The sequence below is a fragment of the Macaca mulatta genome, chromosome 10, assembly GCF_049350105.2.
Source record: "Macaca mulatta isolate MMU2019108-1 chromosome 10, T2T-MMU8v2.0, whole genome shotgun sequence".
In the NCBI taxonomy this organism is placed as follows: domain Eukaryota; kingdom Metazoa; phylum Chordata; class Mammalia; order Primates; family Cercopithecidae; genus Macaca; species Macaca mulatta.
The window spans coordinates 68,078,883-68,099,915 of NC_133415.1; the positions used below are offsets into that span (position 1 = coordinate 68,078,883).

The following is a 21,033-nucleotide window of genomic DNA, read 5'->3' on the forward strand; positions in this document are numbered from 1 at the left end:
GTATATGTAGTATACATATACATATAGAGTGTATATATAGTTTTTCATGTAGTAGCAGGGAATATGTATAGTTATACAGTTATATACAATAGTTATATATAGTTATATACATATAGTATATATAGTTTACATGTATAAATATACTATATATATAAACTATAGAGTATATGTAGTATACATATACATATATAGTGTGTATATAGTTTTTCATGTAGTAGCAGAAAATATGTATAATTATATACTTATATATAATAGTGATATATACTTATATACATAGTTATGTATATATATTCCCTGATAGTACATGAAAAACTATATATATATATATACACACACACACACACACACACATTACATATGTGTATATATACTACATGGACTCTATAGTTTTATATAGTATATTTATACATATATGGTATATTTATACATATAAACTATATATATAGTACATATGCACACACACATATTCACAGTTTTTTATGTAGTAGCAGAGTCAGGGAACTAAAGATAACTCATATATGCATGAAAACTAACACACATTTGGAAGCAAATCACAAATCACTTATTTTCTGGCCTATCTTTTGTTCATGGTGCATGGACTATTACTTTCAGGTGAGGTGTCCTTTGGAACATAATTCTCTGTCACTATCTCATCATTTAGATTTCATTTTAACTATCACTTCCTCAGAGAGTCCATCCCAAACCCAGGCACTGGAAAGTTGCCTTCTGGGCATTCCTTCTATGTTTCCTTATTTCTCAGCAAGGCATTTATCACTATTGATGTTTTTATCATTTTTATTTGTTTATTGTTTGGAACCCCCACCAGAATATAAATTTCAAAGAAACAGGGATGTTGTTTTTACTGATTGTTTGTTTATTCAGTGCCTGGAACGGTGCCTATGACGCAATGAACCCTTGATATGTATTTGTTAAATTTTTTGGAAGAATGTTATCTACAACTTTGATCTGATTTGATCATGACAACAGTCAAAACTGCTGGATTGCACTGTTTTAAGATTGTGTTTTTTCATGACGTGTAAGAGGCCTGCAGAGCTATATAATCAAAACTGAAGCTGGAGATTATATTGAATGAAAATAAGATACTTTTATTTTGGAAAAATACCAGCAGGTCAAAAGAGCTTTAACAACCCATAACCACATCTTCGATTTATCGGAGCTCTGATTAGGGAGGATATGAAATGAGCAGTGTGAACGTAACAATGTATGTTGACGCTGGCCAGGATTATAGGTGGACTCTGCCATTGGCCTCTGTGCCAGCCGGCAAGCTCACTTGGAAGAGCAAGGTGAGTCACTCGGGGATGCATTTAGGACTCCTCTTCACATTGAGAAGTGCCCCTATTGCGGTGACAACGCTATCAGATTCAAGGGCTGGAGAAGAGGGCTGACATTCTACCACTCCCTTCTCACAGGCAAAAGGATCTCAAATCTACAAACTGCTTATTCTCAACTGGTTAAAGGGAAAAGGATGAATAAATCAAACACAGGCAAATGCGAGTGCATGCATACATGTGTGTGTGCGTGTGCGTGCGTGTGTGTGTGTGCATGTATGTACAGGGATGGGAAACAATCTTTGTCAATAAGGACAGTTCGGGGCTGGGTGTGGTGGCTCACGCCTATAATCCCAGCACTTTGGGAGGCTTAGGCGGGCAGATCACTTGAGGTCAGGAATTCGAGACCAGCCTGGCCAACATGGTGAAACCCTGTCTCTACTAAAAATAAAAAAACTATCCGGGCATGGTGGTGGGTGCCTGTAGTCCCAGCTACTTGGGAGGCTGAGGCACAAAAATCGCTTGAACACAGGAGGTGGAGGTTGCAGTGAGCTGAGACTGCACCACTGCACTCCAGCCTGGGTGACAGAGTGAGACTCCGTCTCAAAAATAAAAAAAACAGTTTGGGACAGAGTAGTGAGTGAATAAAACCTGTGTAAGCTCCACAGTCACAGAATGGCCTCAGCTGTCGGCAGTTAGTCGACTAATACTTGTCAGCCCCAAACAATAAAAACAGTGACAGCTTTTCACTCATCTGCTATGGAGCGTAATGTGTGGGTTGGGGGTGGGGGAGGGTTGGATAACAACAGTTTTCTGCATCAGAAATTCATTTTATTGCAAGGACTATGTTGCAGCAAAGGACGCCAGCCGACCCAGGTGCAGGTACACAAAGTCCTTGCTGCTTTGCTTCAGTGCTTTCTCTGATTGGCCTTCTTCAATTCATCTTCCAGGTTAATAATAAAAGCTTCCAGACCCCTAGCAACATCTCCAAGGTTAATGCAAGAATTTTACAGCGAAAAACTTATCACACTACCTGGTTTAATTCCAAGAGTTCAGCATATGGCCTAGGATGTGCTTGGCAAACGGTAGGGCTCACTGTTTCAAAAGTGGCCCTTCATGGGCCTCATTACAATTGGGAGAATAACTGGGAAACTAAAGAGCACGGGGATTTTTATTTTTATTTTTTTGTTGGTTATGTTGGTAAGTGAATGATTGTGCCTATCATTCTTTTAAAGGAGAGCATGGCTGAGTATAAAAATGGATAGGAAGAGATAATAAATCACAGGTGACTTCAATCCCTTTTGAGTCTTAAGTGCTATTTTATTTAAAAATGTTCAATTTATAATCTACAGTGTGGAATCTATAAACTTTCAATGGACACATCTGTCCTTTAGTGAACAGAGGGGATGTCAGGAAGGGTTTAGATCTTACTTAGAGCTCTGTGTGTGGGGTAGTCAGGCCCATCGCACCATCTCCTACAATATGCAGAGAAATAACCTGAAGCATAGCTCTTCAAAATTTAATGCAATACACTGAAGAACATTCTACTCGCTGTACAGGGCAAGCCTCTTCTTCATTTCCTTTAATCAGTTTTTATTTCATTTTTTCCCTCAAGCTAAATGTACAAATTTGAGCTTACCCTAACTCAGCCAAGCTCTGGCTTGGCACTTCCAACTTCCGCCCGCCCCTCTTAGAATTTTACCAGGCAAACTGTTATAGGGCAGAAAATGGAATTGGTGAAGGATGTGTGAAAATGTACCACTCTGTTTGAAAGCACAGTCAACTTATAGTGATCGGAGATGGTGGCTTCCTGAGGGAGACCTGAATGAACACTGGGATTCATCTGGTGAAAGCTATAAGCATTTTCAGATAATAATATTGAGTGAAGTTATTGTTCACCTCTGCGGATAAGGCCTAGGCAGCTTCTCAAAAGAAATCCGAGCCTACCTGCATCTTGGCTCTGTCCTTCCATTTCTTCCACACTTTGCTTTTCCTCTGGACCATTCTCATCTTTCAAGAAAACCACAGAGGAAAAAAAAAATGCATCAGGTCAACTTGTGAAATATCTCTTTATGGCTAATATGCAGCACTGAAATTAATTGTAAGCAATGTAGCATGACTGCCCATAAAGCCAGGCAGAGGGATGAATCAGAGGCATGAAACAGAAAAATTACCTACATAAATAGGTGCATTTATACTCATCCCTTCTCACATGATTTGCTAGATGAAATGTTTAACTGCGGTAAACAAAATTCACTCAGTGGTCCTGGTAACAAGTCTCTCCTTGCTCGGCATTTCCCAAAATATAATACAAACTTCAACTCCAGTCCACTTTTCTTCCTTGACTTAAGTGACATGCACTGTGTAAGGAAGGTTGGCTAAGTTTCTTGCCCTTTACTTCTCTGTGTGATATATGCTGCAAAAAAGGGTCAATTTTCACTTAACTTGCATATGGCAGTCTAACATACCTATGCTATAAAATATTTTGTCTTGAACAGATTATGTTGGTTGAATTTGTGCTATCATATATAATTATATGAAAAATAACTGGTCAGGTGCAATGAAGGCTGTATATTAGCAACTTTCTAAAACTTTCTTTTTTCTTAAAATAGCTACTATATCTGTGGATTTATCTGTGGAAATAATAAACTTTTTGAAGGTTAAGTAGTTAAGTATAGGCATGATTTTATAAGTCATTGCTGGGAGGGTCTCCCAATTGCTTTTGGTTTGGAAAATGAAGCAAATAAAAATGATGAATTTATACAAAGACATAAGAACAAAGTATAAAACATATAGTGAAGTACAGAAAATAGAAGCAGAAGTTTCCAACCTATATTCATGTGGGTTAAAGATGGCTACAAATGCTTTGTCTCTGAAGGAGTGGAGCCCATTCCTTCTCTTTAAGTCCTGACTGGCTGTGAAACTTCTTTAGACAAATATGATGGAATATGATGGAAGTGATATTCTGGGACCTCCAAGCTACCCTTCAAGAACTGGCAATCTCTACTTTCTACCCCTGGGAAGCCAGCCTCCATGCTGTAAAGAAGCTGAGGCTGGCCTGCCAAATAGAGGGAGACACACGGAGAGAGAGAGAAAAGATGTGTGGGGAGCACGTAGGGCCAGACCTGTGAGCCAAGCCTTCTTGAACCTTTCCACCCAGCCAGCTGCCAACCAAATGCAGCTGAGCAGTGACCTCAGCCAGTGTCACAAGGAGCAGAAGAGACATCCAGCTGAACCCTTTAAAAATTCCTGACCCACGAGCAGGCCTGAATCACTTAACGTTGTTTTGCTTGAATGCTTTGACCCGCCATCTTCTCCTCCTATCAACTCTTAATTCCGAGGCAAGATAATCCTCCCAAGAGGAGGCCACTAGTAGCAGAGCTGAAGTAAGAGCCTCAGAAGCAGTGGGGAAGCATTTCACCTGCAGCTCTGGAAAACAACCTATTGAAGAAAGTTTCAGATGGGGAAACATTTAGATTTGACCTAAATAGGGGAAAAAAAAGTTTATAAAAGAAGGATAAAAAAAGAAAAAGGAGTTATACTCTGAGCCATCTTCTCCTCCTATCAACTCTTAATTCCGAGGCAAGAGAATCCTCCCAAGAGGAGGCCACTAGTAGCAGAGCTGAAGTAAGAGCCTCAGAAGCAGTGGGGAAGCATTTCACCTGCAGCTCTGGAAAACAACCTATTGAAGAAAGTTTCAGATGGGGAAACATTTAGATTTGACCTAAATAGGGGAAAAAAAAGTTTATAAAAGAAGGATAAAAAAAGAAAAAGGAGTTATACTCTGAGGTTGGCAAAGAATGCAGTCAATAAATATATGTACAGGATCCCCTGTGTTGGCTTAGCCCTGTGTCGTTTGTGATGGTGAACATAATATAACTACTTTTTGTTTTCTTTTGTTTTTTATAGACACAGAGTCTTGCTGTGTTGTCCAGGCTGGAGTACAGTGGCATGTTCACAGCTCACTGCAACCTTTAACTCCTGGACTCAAGCATTCCTCCCACCTCAGCCTCCTGAGCAGCTGGGTCTACAAGGCACATGCCACCAAGCCTGACTAATTTTTTATTTTTTTGGAGAGACGGGGTTTTGCTTTGTTGCCTAGGCTGGTCTTGAACTCCTGCCCTAAAGCAATCCTCCCACATCAGCCTCCCAAAGTGCTGGGATTACAGGCGTAAGACACCACACCTGGCCTGAATATAATACGAGAAGCTGGGGTGGCTCTGTATGCCACTTAAATTCAGTGGCATATTTACAAGTACCACATGATTATCTGACATTTTCCCTGTTCTGGTTCTCCATGAAGGAAACAGCATTGGCCTTTGCTCTAGGGAGGAAATAGTCACTTCTGCTGTTCTTGCTGTCTTAACAAGGCCAAGTTGGTGCAGGAGCATGTGCCAAAAACTTAGCCAATATCTGTCCCTTTCCTCCCACCAAATGGATTCAGAGTCAAGCAGGAAAGATCTGCCAGCTTCTCTGTCTCCCTCAACAGACAGACCTTTTAACACACTTCACAATAGCCCTGACGTTTGCAGGTTACAAGTTTCCTTTAAAATTAGTCTGGTTACCACATCTTCTACAGAGTAGAGGTAGGGAGATTTCTTATGAAGAGAAGAAGATAAGAAGGGAAAGAAAAACAGAAATTAAGTTACAGAAATGTAAGGAACTGGTTCTAATAGTTGTAAATGCATAAAAGGAAATTCATGGTCAGACCCCGAAATCCAGCTTTCTGATAGTAACAACCAGTCTGGCAGTTTACCTAATCTGGCCGGGCGCGGTGGCTCAAGCCTGTAATCCCAGCACTTTGGGAGGCCAAGACGGGCGGATCACGAGGTCAGGAGATCGAGACCATCCTGGCTGACACGGTGAAACCCCGTCTCTACTTTAAAAATACAAAAAACTAGCCGGGCGAGGTGGCGGCGCCTGTAGTCCCAGCTACTCGGGAGGCTGAGGCAGGAGAATGGCGTGAACCCGGGAGGTGGAGCTTGCAGTGAGCTGAGATCCGGCCACTGTACTCCAGCCTGGGCGGCAGAGCGAGACTCCGTCTCAAAAAAAAACAAAAAACAAAAAAAACAACAAAAAAAAAACAGTTTACCTAATCTACTGCTTCTGGGTTTTTATCCTTAGTTCCCTTGTGTGCCACCCCTCTCGCTAGAACAGACATCTGAGTGGCATGCTTTTGTTTTCTACTTTGAGTCTCAGAGGCACAGTTTTCTATTTGCAGTATTTCTGCCCTCGGGAAGCAAACTCAAGAAACACTTGGCACGTTTATCACAGAGCGAATGCTTTCTAGAAGAATGCTGGATTTGCCATTCCAGTAACATGCCCTTAGATAAAAAGGTCCAGTTATATTGCTTTCATCAATTTCCAAGACAGTGCATCCTCAAATCCAGCAGGGGGAACCAATGTAGAAGGCTTATTTTCCAAGCCCAGCATACGCATTCTTGGGCAATTAGATTAACATTCATTTCATTCTTTTAGAAGGACATTTTGGCTGGCTTAGAACTTTCCATCCATTTTAAATGCTGCAAATGGGTGAGTTCTTAGTGAAATAGGGGGCTTCCACTGGTAGAAAAAGCAAGGCACATTAACACAGTTACCCGTAAGTCTTTGATAAGGACAAGCTTTCTTTTTATCAGCCTTGTTTGTCTAGCTATCGTCACAGGAAGCACATAAACAATAAAAAGTTAAGCAGAGGGATGTGTAAACTTGAGGTTTTTAGAAGGGATTTTAGAAGGGATTTTAAAAGGTTTACGATAAAGGTGAAGAAATACAGGGAAGTGCGAGGCTATTTTGTTAGCTTAAATAATGTCACATAGAAGCTAACTGTTCTTAGTTAATATTCCTTTAAGATCACATATTTACTTCAGATGATAAATTTCCATAGCATTCATGTTGAGTGTAATATAACACTTTACTTTCCCATGCTGAAAAAGCACAGAAACCTGTGAGAATTCTACTGGTTGTGTCCTTCTGATTTATCCCGTATTAGTACTCTGCCTCCTACTCTTTCAACTAATAATTATCGAGTGTGTACTGTTTGCAAGAATATTTCAGAAATTTTATAGAAATAAGAGGCTCCTGCTGCAACATGACTATGATAAGCAAGCCATCCATGTTTAATTCTACATGGGAGAGTTCTGCAAGGGCAAAATCTCAACCACATGATCACGGATTGCTATCCTGATATTTGTAGTTCCTTTTGTGAACTCTACATGGTGATAGGAAGATAAAGGAGACATAAGTCTGAACAAATCCATCCCTATATGGGGGAAACAATCTGATGTGTACTTCATGCTGGTATACTGTTGTCTTTTCTTCTAAAGGTCTATAGTTTTCTGGGCACAGACAGACACATATATCAGTGTCCTCCCATTGTGAGCAAAAAATACTTCCATGCCATTGATGTTGGACTTGACCATGGGACTTAATTTAGCTAATGAAATGCTAGTGGAGAGAATGTGAGCAAAGGATTTACATGTGCTGCATAAAAGGATTTGTTTCTTGTGTTCCTGACATTTGCCATGACAAGAAGATGCCCCTGTAGCGCCTGGCTTAAGGAGGATGAGAGATACATGGAGCAAGTTTGAACCCAAGTCACTGTCTGGAACTGAACCCAAGCAACTCACAGCTTGCAGTAGAACCACCCCACTGAGCCCAGCCTACATCAGCTGGACCACAGTTATCTTATAGACCTGTGAGCATGAGAATAAAAATTTTTGTGGTAGGGGATGCATTTTGGGGTGACTTATTGCACAGCATTATTATGGCAATAACTGATTAATACAGATGATGTATTTATTTTTCTCAGCTCAGGAAGGCTTTAAGTTAACTTTAAAAAAAATTAGCTGTCTCTTATAAAAAAAATCCAGTCTTTAATTTTGTATTTCCCCATCTATATTTTCAACTCATACGTTTCAAAATTCTCTAGAAGGCACATATTTGAAAAGTAAAATTAGCTGACATAACAGAGGAATGCTCTTAAAGGGTCTGCACTGCCATCAATATAATGATGTTTATGTTTTATTTAACTATAGAGCTATGTGAGCAACAGAATAATATTAGTTAATACCAGCTAACACTTACTGAATATTGCATATGGTCCACTCAGTGTCTAAATGCTTTGCAAAAGTTATCAAGCTTCATTCTCATAACAACTGCATGAGGCGGGTATTATTATCTGCATTTCATGGATGAGACAACTGAGACACAGGGGTGTTAAGATTCCACAGCTAGCAATTGATGGCAGCAGGGGACAGTTTCAACCCAGTCTTAGCTGATGTCGGGGCCTACTACTGCCTACTTAGAAATGTAAGTATTTGTTGTCTGGGTAAGATACGTAAATTATGAATCAGCAAAAATGTGGGAAATGATAATCTCATCTGGATTAATTCAATTAACATTGAACACAACAGACATTGAGAATCAACCCCTCTGGCTCTCATATCAGGTGAGTGCAGTGCTACAACTCTAAACTTTTGTGTTTAATGCTAAAGGCATTTTTATTCTGAAATAATTTTAAGCAACAGAAAGTTGCAAGAACAGGACAAGAACTCTTTTTTTCCTGGACCATTTGAGAGTAAGTTGCAGACATAATCACCTCCTAATCATGCCCATCAGCCTTGAATACTTTAGTATGTATTTTCTACAAACAAGGACATTCTTTTTCATAACCACAATACAACCATCAAGATCAGAAGATTAACATAGATGACATTCCTGCTGTCTAAGCTACAGATCACATTTGAGTTTATCCAATTTTCAAGAATATCCTAATAGCAATCTAGGATCATACAGCATTCAGTTGTTGTGTCTCTTTAGTTCACAGTGGTCTGGGACAGAGAAGCCCTTCTGACCCTGTCCAAACTCTGTGCCCCCTCACCACCATCTTCCCTCCAATGCAAACCTACTTTAAACCTACTTTTCTCAGCCCTGCTTAATGGCTTAAAGAAGAAAGGAAAGGAGGGAGGGAAGGTTAGTTCCAAACCTTTACAAATTTTGTTCAGGAGATGTCATTAGCTGATTGATCTATTTTAATAGCTTACTCTTAGAAAAATTTCTGCATTGGCTGCCTCATTATTTTAATGAAAAGCCTAGTGTGCATCTTTTAGGGCAGATAAAAAGGTGTGCAGTGAACAGTCTCCACCTAGCAGGAGTCATAGCTGCTGCTTCCTATAGGTGTCTCCTTTGCACCAGGCCTTTACATGCTCACACACCTCACACACATAACCATGAACGTCGCAACCATCCTATTCAACTTTATCTCCATTTTTGAAGATGAAGAAATCAAGCTTGTGGGAGATCAAAGTCACTTTCTTGAAGTCACACAGTTCGTGGCAGAGCTGAGAATTAAACACAGGTCCAGATCATGCCAAATGCTGGAGTCTCTCTTTCTTGCCCTGCAGAATCCTAAGACCTCTGCTCACCTGCAAGAGCTAAGCTGTAAGCCCTCTGCAGAGAGATGTCCCTTTTTTGTGGTGTCCTGGCACTCAGCACAGTGCCTTATCTGTTAAGGGCTCCATAAACACATGTCAAGGGATTAAGAGAGAAATTTCATTTTCCCCCAAAGCGTGATTATTGTTTTCCTTGAATCATATTTCAGTTCTCTATGTAGATGAGGTGTGGCATCTATCTCAGCTTCTGCTTGAATTTCATTAAATTGTGGATTCGTTTAAACATTTCATGTGTCTTTGATCTTAACTAATGGTTCCCAAAAATCAAATGATGAAGTGTGGGGAGCACAAGTATTAATAGTTAGGATCCCTCTGTTTTCGCCAGTGCCAGCTGGGGCCATCCTCCATCCCCTTTCTCCGGGGTAGTGGCAATGACTTCCTGATATGTTTTGCTGCTGCAGTTCTTTTCTTAACACCTCTTCTCAGCCTAGAAGCTGGTTTGTTTTAAAGTGTGAGGCAGCTGATACCACTCCCCTGCTTGAATGCTCTGATGGCAGTAATATCCTGCATGGTGGAGACCCTCATTGTTTCTCTGCATATATTCATTCTCTCCTAGTATCCTGCTGGTTCAGTTGCTGCAGCCATGCTGGCCTCTGTGCTGTTCCTCCAGCATACTGGGGTCTCTTCTCCCCAGGCCTTTGCATTGCCTGACCCCTCCACCTGGAGTGCTTTCTTTCTAGCCCCTTCAAGTTACTGCTTAACTGTCCCCTTTCAATGAGATCTGTGCTGAACTTTCCATTTAAAATTGCATCACCTCCACACCCTCACACACTCCATCCTTCTCATCCCGATCAACTTTTTCTCTTTGGTTCTTCGGTTGTCCATCATCTTCTAATATATCGTATCCTCTAATTTAGGTAGGTATCATGTTCACTGTTTATGTGTTCCCGCCCCTCCTTGAATGTAAGCTCCACCGAGGCAAGGATCTTTGTCTGCTTTGTTAAACGATGTTTCCTAAGTACCTGGTAGGGGTTCAATAACTATTCTCCAGTTAATGAAATACGCTCTTGCCACCTGGACTTGCCTGGATAGTTCACAAATGAATCAGTAAAAAAAGAGGTAAATTATCTTCTATTCCAGGATCTTTCAGTTACTTATGAAGCATGAGGTTCCACATGTCATTTTCAAGGATGGTGGCCCCGACATAAGATCTCAGGACCTTGTGATAATACACCCATTGCCCCTTGTCTCCTTACTAGAGCAATTAGCTAAGAGAAGGAATCGCCTCCCCAGGCAGGGGCAGATTTTGTATGGAACTCGTTTCAATATAGTTCTCTAGACTAATGACTTACAGTCTTCCGGGAATGTGGTGCAGCATGTGTAGGCAGTTTGGAGAAATGCTGGGTGGTAGTGCTCTCCTGGCTGCCAGTTCTGCCCAAAATAAACTCAAATAGTGCTGCATCCATGCCCCATTAACAGAGGGGGTGCAAGACTCACGGGTCACTCTTCGAACATTAGGACAGACAAGACAATCGTGTCAGCCCTATCTCTATCAGTGTGTCTCAAAACAGTATTGTCCATGTAGAAGGAAGAGGAAAAATGGAACCTGTAATTTTTTTAAGCCTGTGTGCCTGTTAATGGGGACTTCAGTTTAACAAGACGTGTTCAAAGAGAGGAAATGCATGAGACTGTAGGTGCCACTGGGCCTTCCATATGTTTTATGTAATGGTAAGCAGAGAGACAAGTGCACAATAAGGAGCTCAACAAATACCTGTGGAAGGATTGAATTTTGTAGCATTTCAACATTGAAGGTATGACCCAGGCGTACCAAAACTTGCCATGGCATATCTTGGTATAAAAATAGCACAAAGCAATGCACCAGAGAGCTATTTTCAATACCACACATAGCCTCTTAATAGATAATATATGGTTCTCCCATATGGCATGTTAATACAAATACTTTTACTCTGATACCGTTAGTTTTTAATCCAAGGCTTTCCAAGTACTTTGTAAACACTATTCATGAATGTGGGCTTCCCTGGGGAAGTTGCAGCACCTTGCAGAGATACAAAGCATCCTGTACACAATCAATGACTATTAAGGAATGACAATAATAGGAAATATATTCATGTGGCTGTTTTTTAAAAGTAACTAACAAATGAGAATTAAGTAACTTTCCCAAAGTCTTCCAATGACTTCATGGTACAACTGAAGTTAGAAATCAACTTATACTGACACAGTTATTCTACTGGTTGATCTATGCTCGCAAATTGATGATAAATTATACCAGTTCTCAGATATGCACATAACCTGGTGTCCACTCTATAACTGGGAAAATCATGGCCAAAATGAGGTTAGCATAACAGTATTACAATGGGATTTCCTGTTCTCTCCCTTTCTCGCTCTCTCTGATAAAACAGCAACTACATTTTTTTTCATTAAGCCTTAAGGTTAAATTTTCTTCTAAAAATTACATTTCTCTGTATTGTCATTTACATTCCTGAATCTACATAACCAGTGTGCCTACACATTTGTTTAAAACAGGCACACACTGTGCTCTGTGCAGATGTTAAATACAGAACTGGCAAGATGAAACATTTTTTTTTCTTTGCTTTTTTTTTGCTGAAGAATGGAAAGTATATAAAGATGTTCTTTAAATAGAAGAATCATCCCATGAATAAATTCAAAAGCTGTTATATAGCTTTGTCATCAATTAATGTTTGTTGAGTACCTACAATGTTCAAGATGCTAGAGAGAGAATAAATTAGGCTATTCAGAAGACAAAAGCCATTCCCTTTAGGAGTTGACAGAAGGGAGAGGAATGGAAAGGTTTCATGTGATGTGTCTGCCTCCACAAAGTGAAACTGAGGCTAGAGATGATTACCCAGAGAAAAATAAAAAAATGTTGTTTCATATATGTAGGTATGAATGAATGTTGGGTATTTTTGCTGGATGAAAGGGGTAAGTGCTTCAATTCTCCACTTGGCATTGCCCAAATGGCTCTTTGGGAAGTCACTGACTGAAGATGTACATGTGTGAGTTCCAGGGTCTGTCTAGGGCAACTCCCAAAGGGAAAGTCTCCTGCTCTCTGGACCTAATTTATTTTCTCTCCAAGGTCTAATTCAATACACATATATCTGAGGTTGTGCGCAGCCCCATATTATCATGGGAAGCAAAAACCAATTCTGTGTTTCTACCACTTTCTTCCTTTAAAATACTTGTTCCTTCCATATTGAGACATGCTCTTTTAAGTAGTAGGAATCAAACTTTTAAGATGCTGATTTGGAATTTTGAAGTTCAGGACGAAAGAAATATATGGGTCTCCCATGATTTTGTATAAACTTTTTCCAAAAATTTGCTCTTGCCCTCAGTATGATCCCATAGATGATAAAACTCAACAACCACTCCAAAGCTGACTGACAAGTATAAAAACAAGAGGGCTGTCTATGTGTATTTTACCTCTCTTTAAACATTACAGATTTCCAGTAATAGCTTTGTTTAGCCAAATGTTTTGCTAATAGCTATTTGACATTGTACCAACCAGAATAAATTTCAACATATTCTCTTTACTTCATATGAAATTAATTTGCAAGTAGAGAAACCACACACCTTCAGGCAGATAGACCAAATGTTTTGTTTGTGTGGAATTTTAGGCACAGGAAGCTGTTGTCTAAGATCTCCTGCTTTCCTTCTAAAGGAGTAACTTGGAAATTACTTTATCTGGAGTACTGGTCCTCAAACTTCACTGTGCAGTAGAGGCCCTTGGAGGGCTTGTTAAAACACAAATAGCTGGGTCTGGTTCAGTGGAGAGGGACAGGGCCTGAGCACTGCAATTCCAATCAATTCCCGGGTGATCCTGCTGCTATGAGTGCAGCCCCACTCTTTGAGAATGATTGTTGATATGGTTCGGCTGTGCCTCCACCTAAATCTCAACTTGAATTGTATCTCCCAGAATTCCCATGTGTTGTGGAAGGGACCCAGGGAGGTAATTGAATCATGGGGGCTGGTGTTTCTTGTGCTATTTTCATGATAGTGAGTAAGTCTCATGAGATCTGATGGGTTTATCAGGGGTTTCTGCTTTTGCTTCTTCCTCGTTTTCTCCTGCCACCACCATGTAGGAAGTCCTTCACCTCCCACCATGAATCTGAGGCCTCCCCAGCCATGTGAAACTGTAAGTCCAATTAAACCTTTTTTTTGTTCCCAGTTTCAGGTATGTCTTTATTAGCAGCATGAAAACAGACTAATACGATTGGTCTAGGCTCCAGAATATTAACAGGTAAAAGTAGAAAGTATGCTGCGATTTATGTTTGTTAATTACATGTGGCTATGAACAGCCCACTTTATTATTATATTGTTCATTGTCCAAATTCTGAATCTCTGTAGCCATGAGATGAATAATCCCTTACGGCTATACTAATATTTCTAAGACAAAAATAGACCTTTCATAAAATCAATGTATAGAATTTACATTTTCACTAACATTTCACTAAAGATGATAATTTAATCACCTTATCTTAAAAGAGATTCATCATTGAGCAAAACTTTGGGGAAGCTTCCTCTGTTCTGGACATTGTATCAGGTGCTGCGGACACAGGAATGAACAAGTTGGGGGCCCCACCGGCTCCAGGAGGATGCTGGGGAGACAGATGAGTGAACACAAGCCCCAGCTAGGTACAGCTAACATTGTGCTGGAAGTAGCAGGGAGGGCAGCAGGTGCTCTGAAGTTAAGCACCTAATTCCAGTCCTGGGGGCGGTCAGTGAAATTTGCTCAGGGTAGGCACTGCCCCAGCTGAGACTTCTGTCACTGAGCATTTTTTGAGCTCTCAGTCTCTCCCAGACTCTGTCCTTTAAAGCTGAACTGCCCACTGTGATAGCCACTAGCCACACATGGCTATGGGCACTCCATGGACCATGAGGCAAGTCCAAATTGAGATGTGCTGTAAATGTTACATATATGTCAGATTTTGAATATAGTGTGAAAAAATGTAAAATATCTAAGGAACAATTTTCATATTGGTTGTATGTTGAAATGATCCTACTTTTGATCTATTGGGTTAAGTAAAATGTAGCGTTAAAATTAATATCACCTTTTTTTAAATGTGGCTTCTGAAAAATGTAAAACAACACAAGCATTTGTAACTCATGGTATATTTCTGTTGAACAGTGCTGCTCTAGCGATAACTAGTGGGGAAAAGGGCTGTGGGGCTGAGTCCAGTGGGACAGATGGATACTGTAGCCACAGCTGTCAAAGCCCTGGCCATTGTTCCTGGCACTTACCTCTGATTTCTGTGTGCACCAGAGGCTTCTTCTCCTGAACATGCGGCCTGAGGGTTTTTTCTGGTCTCAACAGGATGCTTGTCCTGCCAATACTGAGATGCTGGGGAGTTAATATCCCAGAAGCAGCCCTCAACCAATGATGGACAGGAGGGGCTGAACTAATACCCCTACCCTGGCATCCATGCCCCTGGAGTGGGATTCCTCAGAGCACATCCACACTGTTTCCTGGAGTTCTCCTGCAGGACTGAGTCTCAGCTGCCCGCAGGACAATCTACTTGTTCATGCACCTGTTTTTATTTCCTCCCCTTCTCTATCTCACCTCACCACTTCCTTACTGGCCCTTCCTGGGAATCACTCCCCAGATCAACTGCTGGTCCTTGAATCTTTGTCTTAGCATGTGCTTGGAGGGATCTGCTCTCAGAGATTTTTAAACCAAATAATTACACAAATATAGTATCCCCAATCATGATAAGTGCTAATGAAGGGAAATGTAGGTTGCTAAGATGGCTTCTAACAAACGAGGGTATTGGAGAGGCCTTCCCTGTGGAAGTGTCATTTGAGCTGATATGCCTAAGGTACTTGTGAAGCAAAATTAATCAGTAGGAATGAATGAGGTGAAAAGGGAGAGAAGGATGAGCGCTCCAGGTGGAGTGAAAAGCATGCCCAGGAACTCTTATGTGAGAAAGGCCTTGGCATCTTCGAAGACTTAGGAGGGGCCTGTGGGGCAGGAGTGCTGGTGGCAGGTGCTTCACAATGGATCTAAGTGGAAACTATTCACGCAAATGGAGTAGGACGAGTTGAGGAGAGAGGGAATGTTCCACTGGGTGGGGAGCAAGCCCCAGAGGTGACAGGGAGCATGTACATTTGGAGAGTCACAGTAATTTAGTATGGCTGGAGCAGACCACAAACGGAGTGGGGAAGGACTGAAGCCAGGTGAAGAATGTGGTCACATTAGAAAGGGCTTTGTGCTCTTTGCTGGGAGTGAGGCAGTCGGAAGCCATGGGTGGGTTCTCACCTGGCTGTTTTGTGGGATAGGAATACGTAACAGTATGAAAGACCCACTTGAAATTGATTGAAATACTCCAGACAAGAGATAGCAGAAGCCTGAGATAAAGGGGCAGCAGGTGAGGAGGGAGAGAACAGGATGGACTGAAAAGAGATTCAAGAGATCGGATCAACTGGCTTTGGTGAGTGGTTGGACGGAGGTGTGAAGAATGAGGAATGGTGTCGGCCTCTACTGTAAAACCTCTGAATTATCCTGAAGAACATTCTTAACAACTTAATAATACAGATATCATGAATATTCTATTTTATAGGTGGAGAAATGTTGTTCTAGTCTCAGCAATTCTCCAAAGCTCCCATAGCTAGCGGGGAGCAGAAGTACGATTTGAGCCTCCATCATTTGCCTGCTAAAGGCAAGCTGTCAGTCACCATGCTTTGATGCCACCCTGTATTCCACTCCAGCTGACAGCCTGGGAAAACTGCATGTTGTGGAGTCTGGGAACAAGGGGGACATTCTGGTTTAAGGTGACCATGAGAAATGCAACAGAGATCTTTTAATAAAAAGTGAGGTCAAATAGATGAAGAGGAAAAAAAACAGCCCAGGAGAAATCCCTCTAGAATAACTTCTAGAAAATTTGTATAAGATTTTCTTAAGTAAAATGTGCATATAACAGTCAATTTTAATATAGTTATGCTACTTCCTGATACTCCTGTTAGCTTTTTATTTTTTCCTTTTGTGATCTTGTCTGGGTTGTACATTTTGACGGATGGTCTGAGACAGTTGCTTCCAATATCTGTTCTCTTTATATCATAAATAAGAATATAGCCTATTATGGGCCCTCGGGACCAGCCTAAGCAAAAGGAGAACTCTAAGCCCCCTCATCTCCTTTCTGCATATATTTTGTGATTTCAGATCTATTGCCATTCCTTCTTCTGCATATATCCAATATCCTCATGATTTCTTTCTCATCAAGCTGTGCTTTTAGAAGGCATCAGCTGTCATTTTCAATTTAGGGTAAATTACTTTTATTTAGTAATGAACCTGTCACTTCTCCCATGACTACTGATAACACTCTAATTATCTAGTCTTCCTACCTATAACCACAGTTCTATAATTACTGTATGGAGCAGGGAGTGCTAAGACCTCCTGGTGTTGAATTTAAATTTACCCTCGATTTTTCATTAGATCTATTGCAAAAAGTCTTACTGGGGTCTTACTTCACTTTAAATAAATAAAATACTATGTGATTTTTTTTTCCTGTCTGTTCACTTCCCAATGGTCTCTGTCTTTTCCCTGTAACAGGGCAATACCCGCTGACAGTGGATCATCTTGAGATGATAATCATGCTCTTTTTTTTTTTTTTTTTTTGAAATGGAGTCTCGCACTGTCATCTGGGCTAGAGTGCAGTGGCGTGATCTCGGCTCACTGCAACCTCTGCCTCCCAGGTTCATGCAGTTCTCCTGCCTCAGCCTCCCGAGCAGCTGAGATTATAGGCACACATCACCACACTCGGCTAATTTTTTGTATTTTTAGTAGAGATAGGGTTTCACTATGTTGGCCAGACTGGTCTCGAACACCTGATTTCATGATCTGCCCACCTTGGCCTCCCAAAGGACTGGGATTACAGGCCTGAGCCACCGTGCCTGGCCCACATTCTTAATAGTCACCTGAAACAATTAGCCAATCAAGGACTAGGAAAAAAATTTTCTAGGGTAGCTGATGCTATTTTAGACAAATCAATGTAAGTATCAGAAGCCACATCAAAAGACAGATAGGAACATCTGTTTCCTCTCTCCTGGTGGCAGAGTAGGCCACAGACTATTATGCATTGCCAGTATGTACAATGCTATAGGCATAGAACAACACATGAATCCCTCACCAAGGAGTACTGTAGCATGTTCTTTGCTCTTTCTGCCAAATCGGTCAATTTGTAGAAGTTTGCCCTCATCAAATGTCCTTTTTTGGATAAATTTAAAGGAATTCCAGCTGCCTTTTCTCCACAGAAATATGTTTGGTAAAAAATATATCAGGCAGTCTTGTGATCTATGAAAAGAGAGATCTCTGCAAGTGACTGCACTCATTGAAAATGAGAATCGGTCTGTCTAATGGACATTAGCCTCATCCATCTCATTGGTTCTAGGGTTAGTCATTTAATATGCAGAGCCCCTCATTGGTTCTGGGATCAGTTATTTAATATGCAGAGCTCCTCATTGGTTCTAGGGTCAGTTATTTAATATGCAGATTCCCTTCCTCTCTAAACAGGTAGAGCCCCATGAGGAGGCAGTGGAGGTAGCAGGCAGCAGTAGACAGAAACAGTCCGATGGTGGAGGGATGATATAGCACTATCCATAAGGAAGACCGCAGGAGAACAATATTACAGCAACAGCTTGAGAAAGGTTTTCAGGTCTTTCTATCTTCTCAGCAGTTTGCTTATAAGAATAAATTATTCTAGTTCTCCCAGTTCTCATTACTAATGTCAGATGATCTTGGACTTGATAAACCCAATTTCCCTGTTTTATGCAACCCAGAAGATCTTTTGCTTCTAGAAGTGTCTAAATGACCTTAGTTTATAACATTTAGGCTGTAATAAGGTTTTCTTATGAAAACCTCCAAATAATGGTATTGTAACAAATGCTGTCTTGTGACATCAAACGTCAATCAAAAACATGTCGAGTTGGAGCAAAAGTTTCCCCGATCACATGAAAATGTTAGGATAAATACTTAAATATATGCATATGCTACTTGAACCATTCAAATAAATGGCAAGTAAATAATTTCTTCAACAACTGGCCAATAAATTTTAAATCAGAATAATTTACAAGAATAAATAATTGCAGGAAGAAACATTTTGTATCCAAAATAAAATATGACCCTTCAAAGTCTGTCCTATTAAAGCTAATTAAATTATGACTTTTTGGTCAGTTTTAATTACAACTAATAATGAGTCCTATGAGGTAAATCTTAAGAGGGTTAAACAGACTTGAGTCTGTTTTTATGATTACAAAACGAGGTATATACCTGATTCACTGACCCTTTAAACAATTTATTTATTCATAGAACTCCCCACTCTTGCAAGAGATTTCAAGTCTCTGCACGGTTTTCATGTAGGACCTAGAGTCAGCAATTTTGTAGTACTACATGTTCAGGCATGGGAGTAAAAAAAGAAAGCAGCACTACTTATCTGGGGCTACAAAACATTAGTAAGATGAACAGCTTTTAGTTTCTTCTTCCAGTTTTTTCCCCCCGTTTTTCCCTCTTCTAGTATGAATTCATTAATCACACATACATGTTAACACGTTTTCTTTTGTCAACTCGTGGGCTAAGTAATACATCTCTTACTAATGCCCTGGTAAAAATAAAACGTAGATTTTTTTGATTTTTAGAATTCTCATCCAAGAATTTTGATTTCATTTGCTGATAAAGACACACAAAAAAGGCTTTTGTTTTGGTTTGTGGAGAATTGAATGTCATTCACGAGGCACGCTGATGTTCTAGAAAACAGCAAAGCCATAAAAGCCAAAGTATGAGACTGGATTATTTTCCACATTAAAAGCCAACTCTGACACAAATTCCCATTGCCATGGAAAGCCTGTGTGGTGCCAGCATTTAGCCAGCAGTAAGGAATACTTACTGGCAGTCCGTACATTTTTCACTCTGCTTGTTGGAGAAGGTTATTGTTATTCACGTGATGGATAGAAACGCAATATGAGTTTTCTGAGAGACCGTAACCCTGCAGGTTCATAATTCTTCTCTGACAGTATCACATTAGTCATTTTAGTGACTTAATTTTTGAACCTGTTTCTGTCTCCCTGAAGGAATGAGAGTAATCCTATGTAAAATGTATCCAACCTGAAAAAAGGACTCCCAGCTCTTTGTCTGAAGTAAGACAAATTGGATCTTTTAGGAAATGTGAGAGATATGGAAAGGAGGCTCTTATCATGGCTGGGTGGTATGGAGAAGCATATCTGAAATGTTTCCAAGGACATGACGAGCACCTCTCTACGATTATTTTGCAGCAGTGGTCTGCAAACTACATCCTGCAGTCTTGACTCTGTACAGCCTGCTGGCTAAGAATGGTTTTTATATGTTCAAAGGGTTGTGATAAAATGTACAAAATATGTAGCAGAGACCACATGTGGCCCGCAAAGCCAAAAACATTTCCCATCTGGTCCTTTACAGAAGACCCCTGTTTTAGGGAGACCTGATGAAATAGCAGATGACTCAGCCTAGGAAACCGCACACCTGAACTCATTGCGGGGTGATTACCCTTGTAGTGTAGGAATTGGCTTGATCCTCTGTTGGGATAACCTCCAACTGCCTCCTGTCCACCAGCCATTACTTTCTGCAAGACAGCAAAGTGCCTGCGTCTGACATGTTTTCACTGATTCCAAGACTTCAGATGGTATTGGAAAGGACTTTTGAACTTAAGTCAATAAGTGGGATTTAATATTTAAAGAGATCTCAAAGAATCCAAAAGCAGAGACAGAGACATAGTCGGGATGTAGGAGTCTTGGAACAAGAAACTAAAGAGAATGCTGTTTGGGATGATGATGGTTTTAAAAATAAGCCCACAAATTCTCAGAGATTCCTTCCTTCGAGAGATGGATTTTAAGTCCCCTGCTCTTGCATGTATGCTGGGTTTAGGGACTCGGTTCTAATTAACAGAATACAACCAAAGTGATGCTATGTCCTTTTTGAGATTAGGCCATAAGAGGACTGCCACTTCCAGCCGGGACATGCTGTCACTCTCCCCCGTGCCTTGCTCTCAGGGAAGCCAGCTGCCATCTCATGAGGACATGCATCTTCTGTAGAGAGGCCCCCATAGCAAGGGAGTGCTGTCTCTGGCCAACAATCAGTGAGAAAGAGCCCAGAGCCAGCCTCCCCAAAAGTAGGGTGTGTGTGGGAAGGTGGGTGGTGGGGTGGGGAGGTATATGAGGACTTCGAGCTGAGCAGGCTCCACAAATATGTTACACAGATTTCTCCCACCTTCTAATCAGCTGTGAGTGTGAAGAACCCAGCAGGAGTTGAACTAATTTTTAATATATTTTTGTCCTTTTCTTTTTGCATCCTCTTT

At 40.7% G+C, this 21,033-nt stretch overlaps 1 protein-coding gene across 4 annotated transcripts in view; it reads right to left on the reverse strand.

The window, feature by feature from the left end:
• Nucleotides 1–21,033, reverse strand: part of MACROD2 (mono-ADP ribosylhydrolase 2) — a 2,066,868-nt gene that overhangs the window by 113,647 nt on the left and 1,932,188 nt on the right. For all 4 annotated transcript variants that reach the window (XM_028828674.2, XM_015149520.3, XM_028828673.2 and 1 more), the window contains one exon: nt 3,237–3,299. In XM_028828674.2, the coding sequence (XP_028684507.2) occupies nt 3,237–3,299 (63 nt within the window). The remainder of the gene's footprint in view (nt 1–3,236; nt 3,300–21,033) is intronic.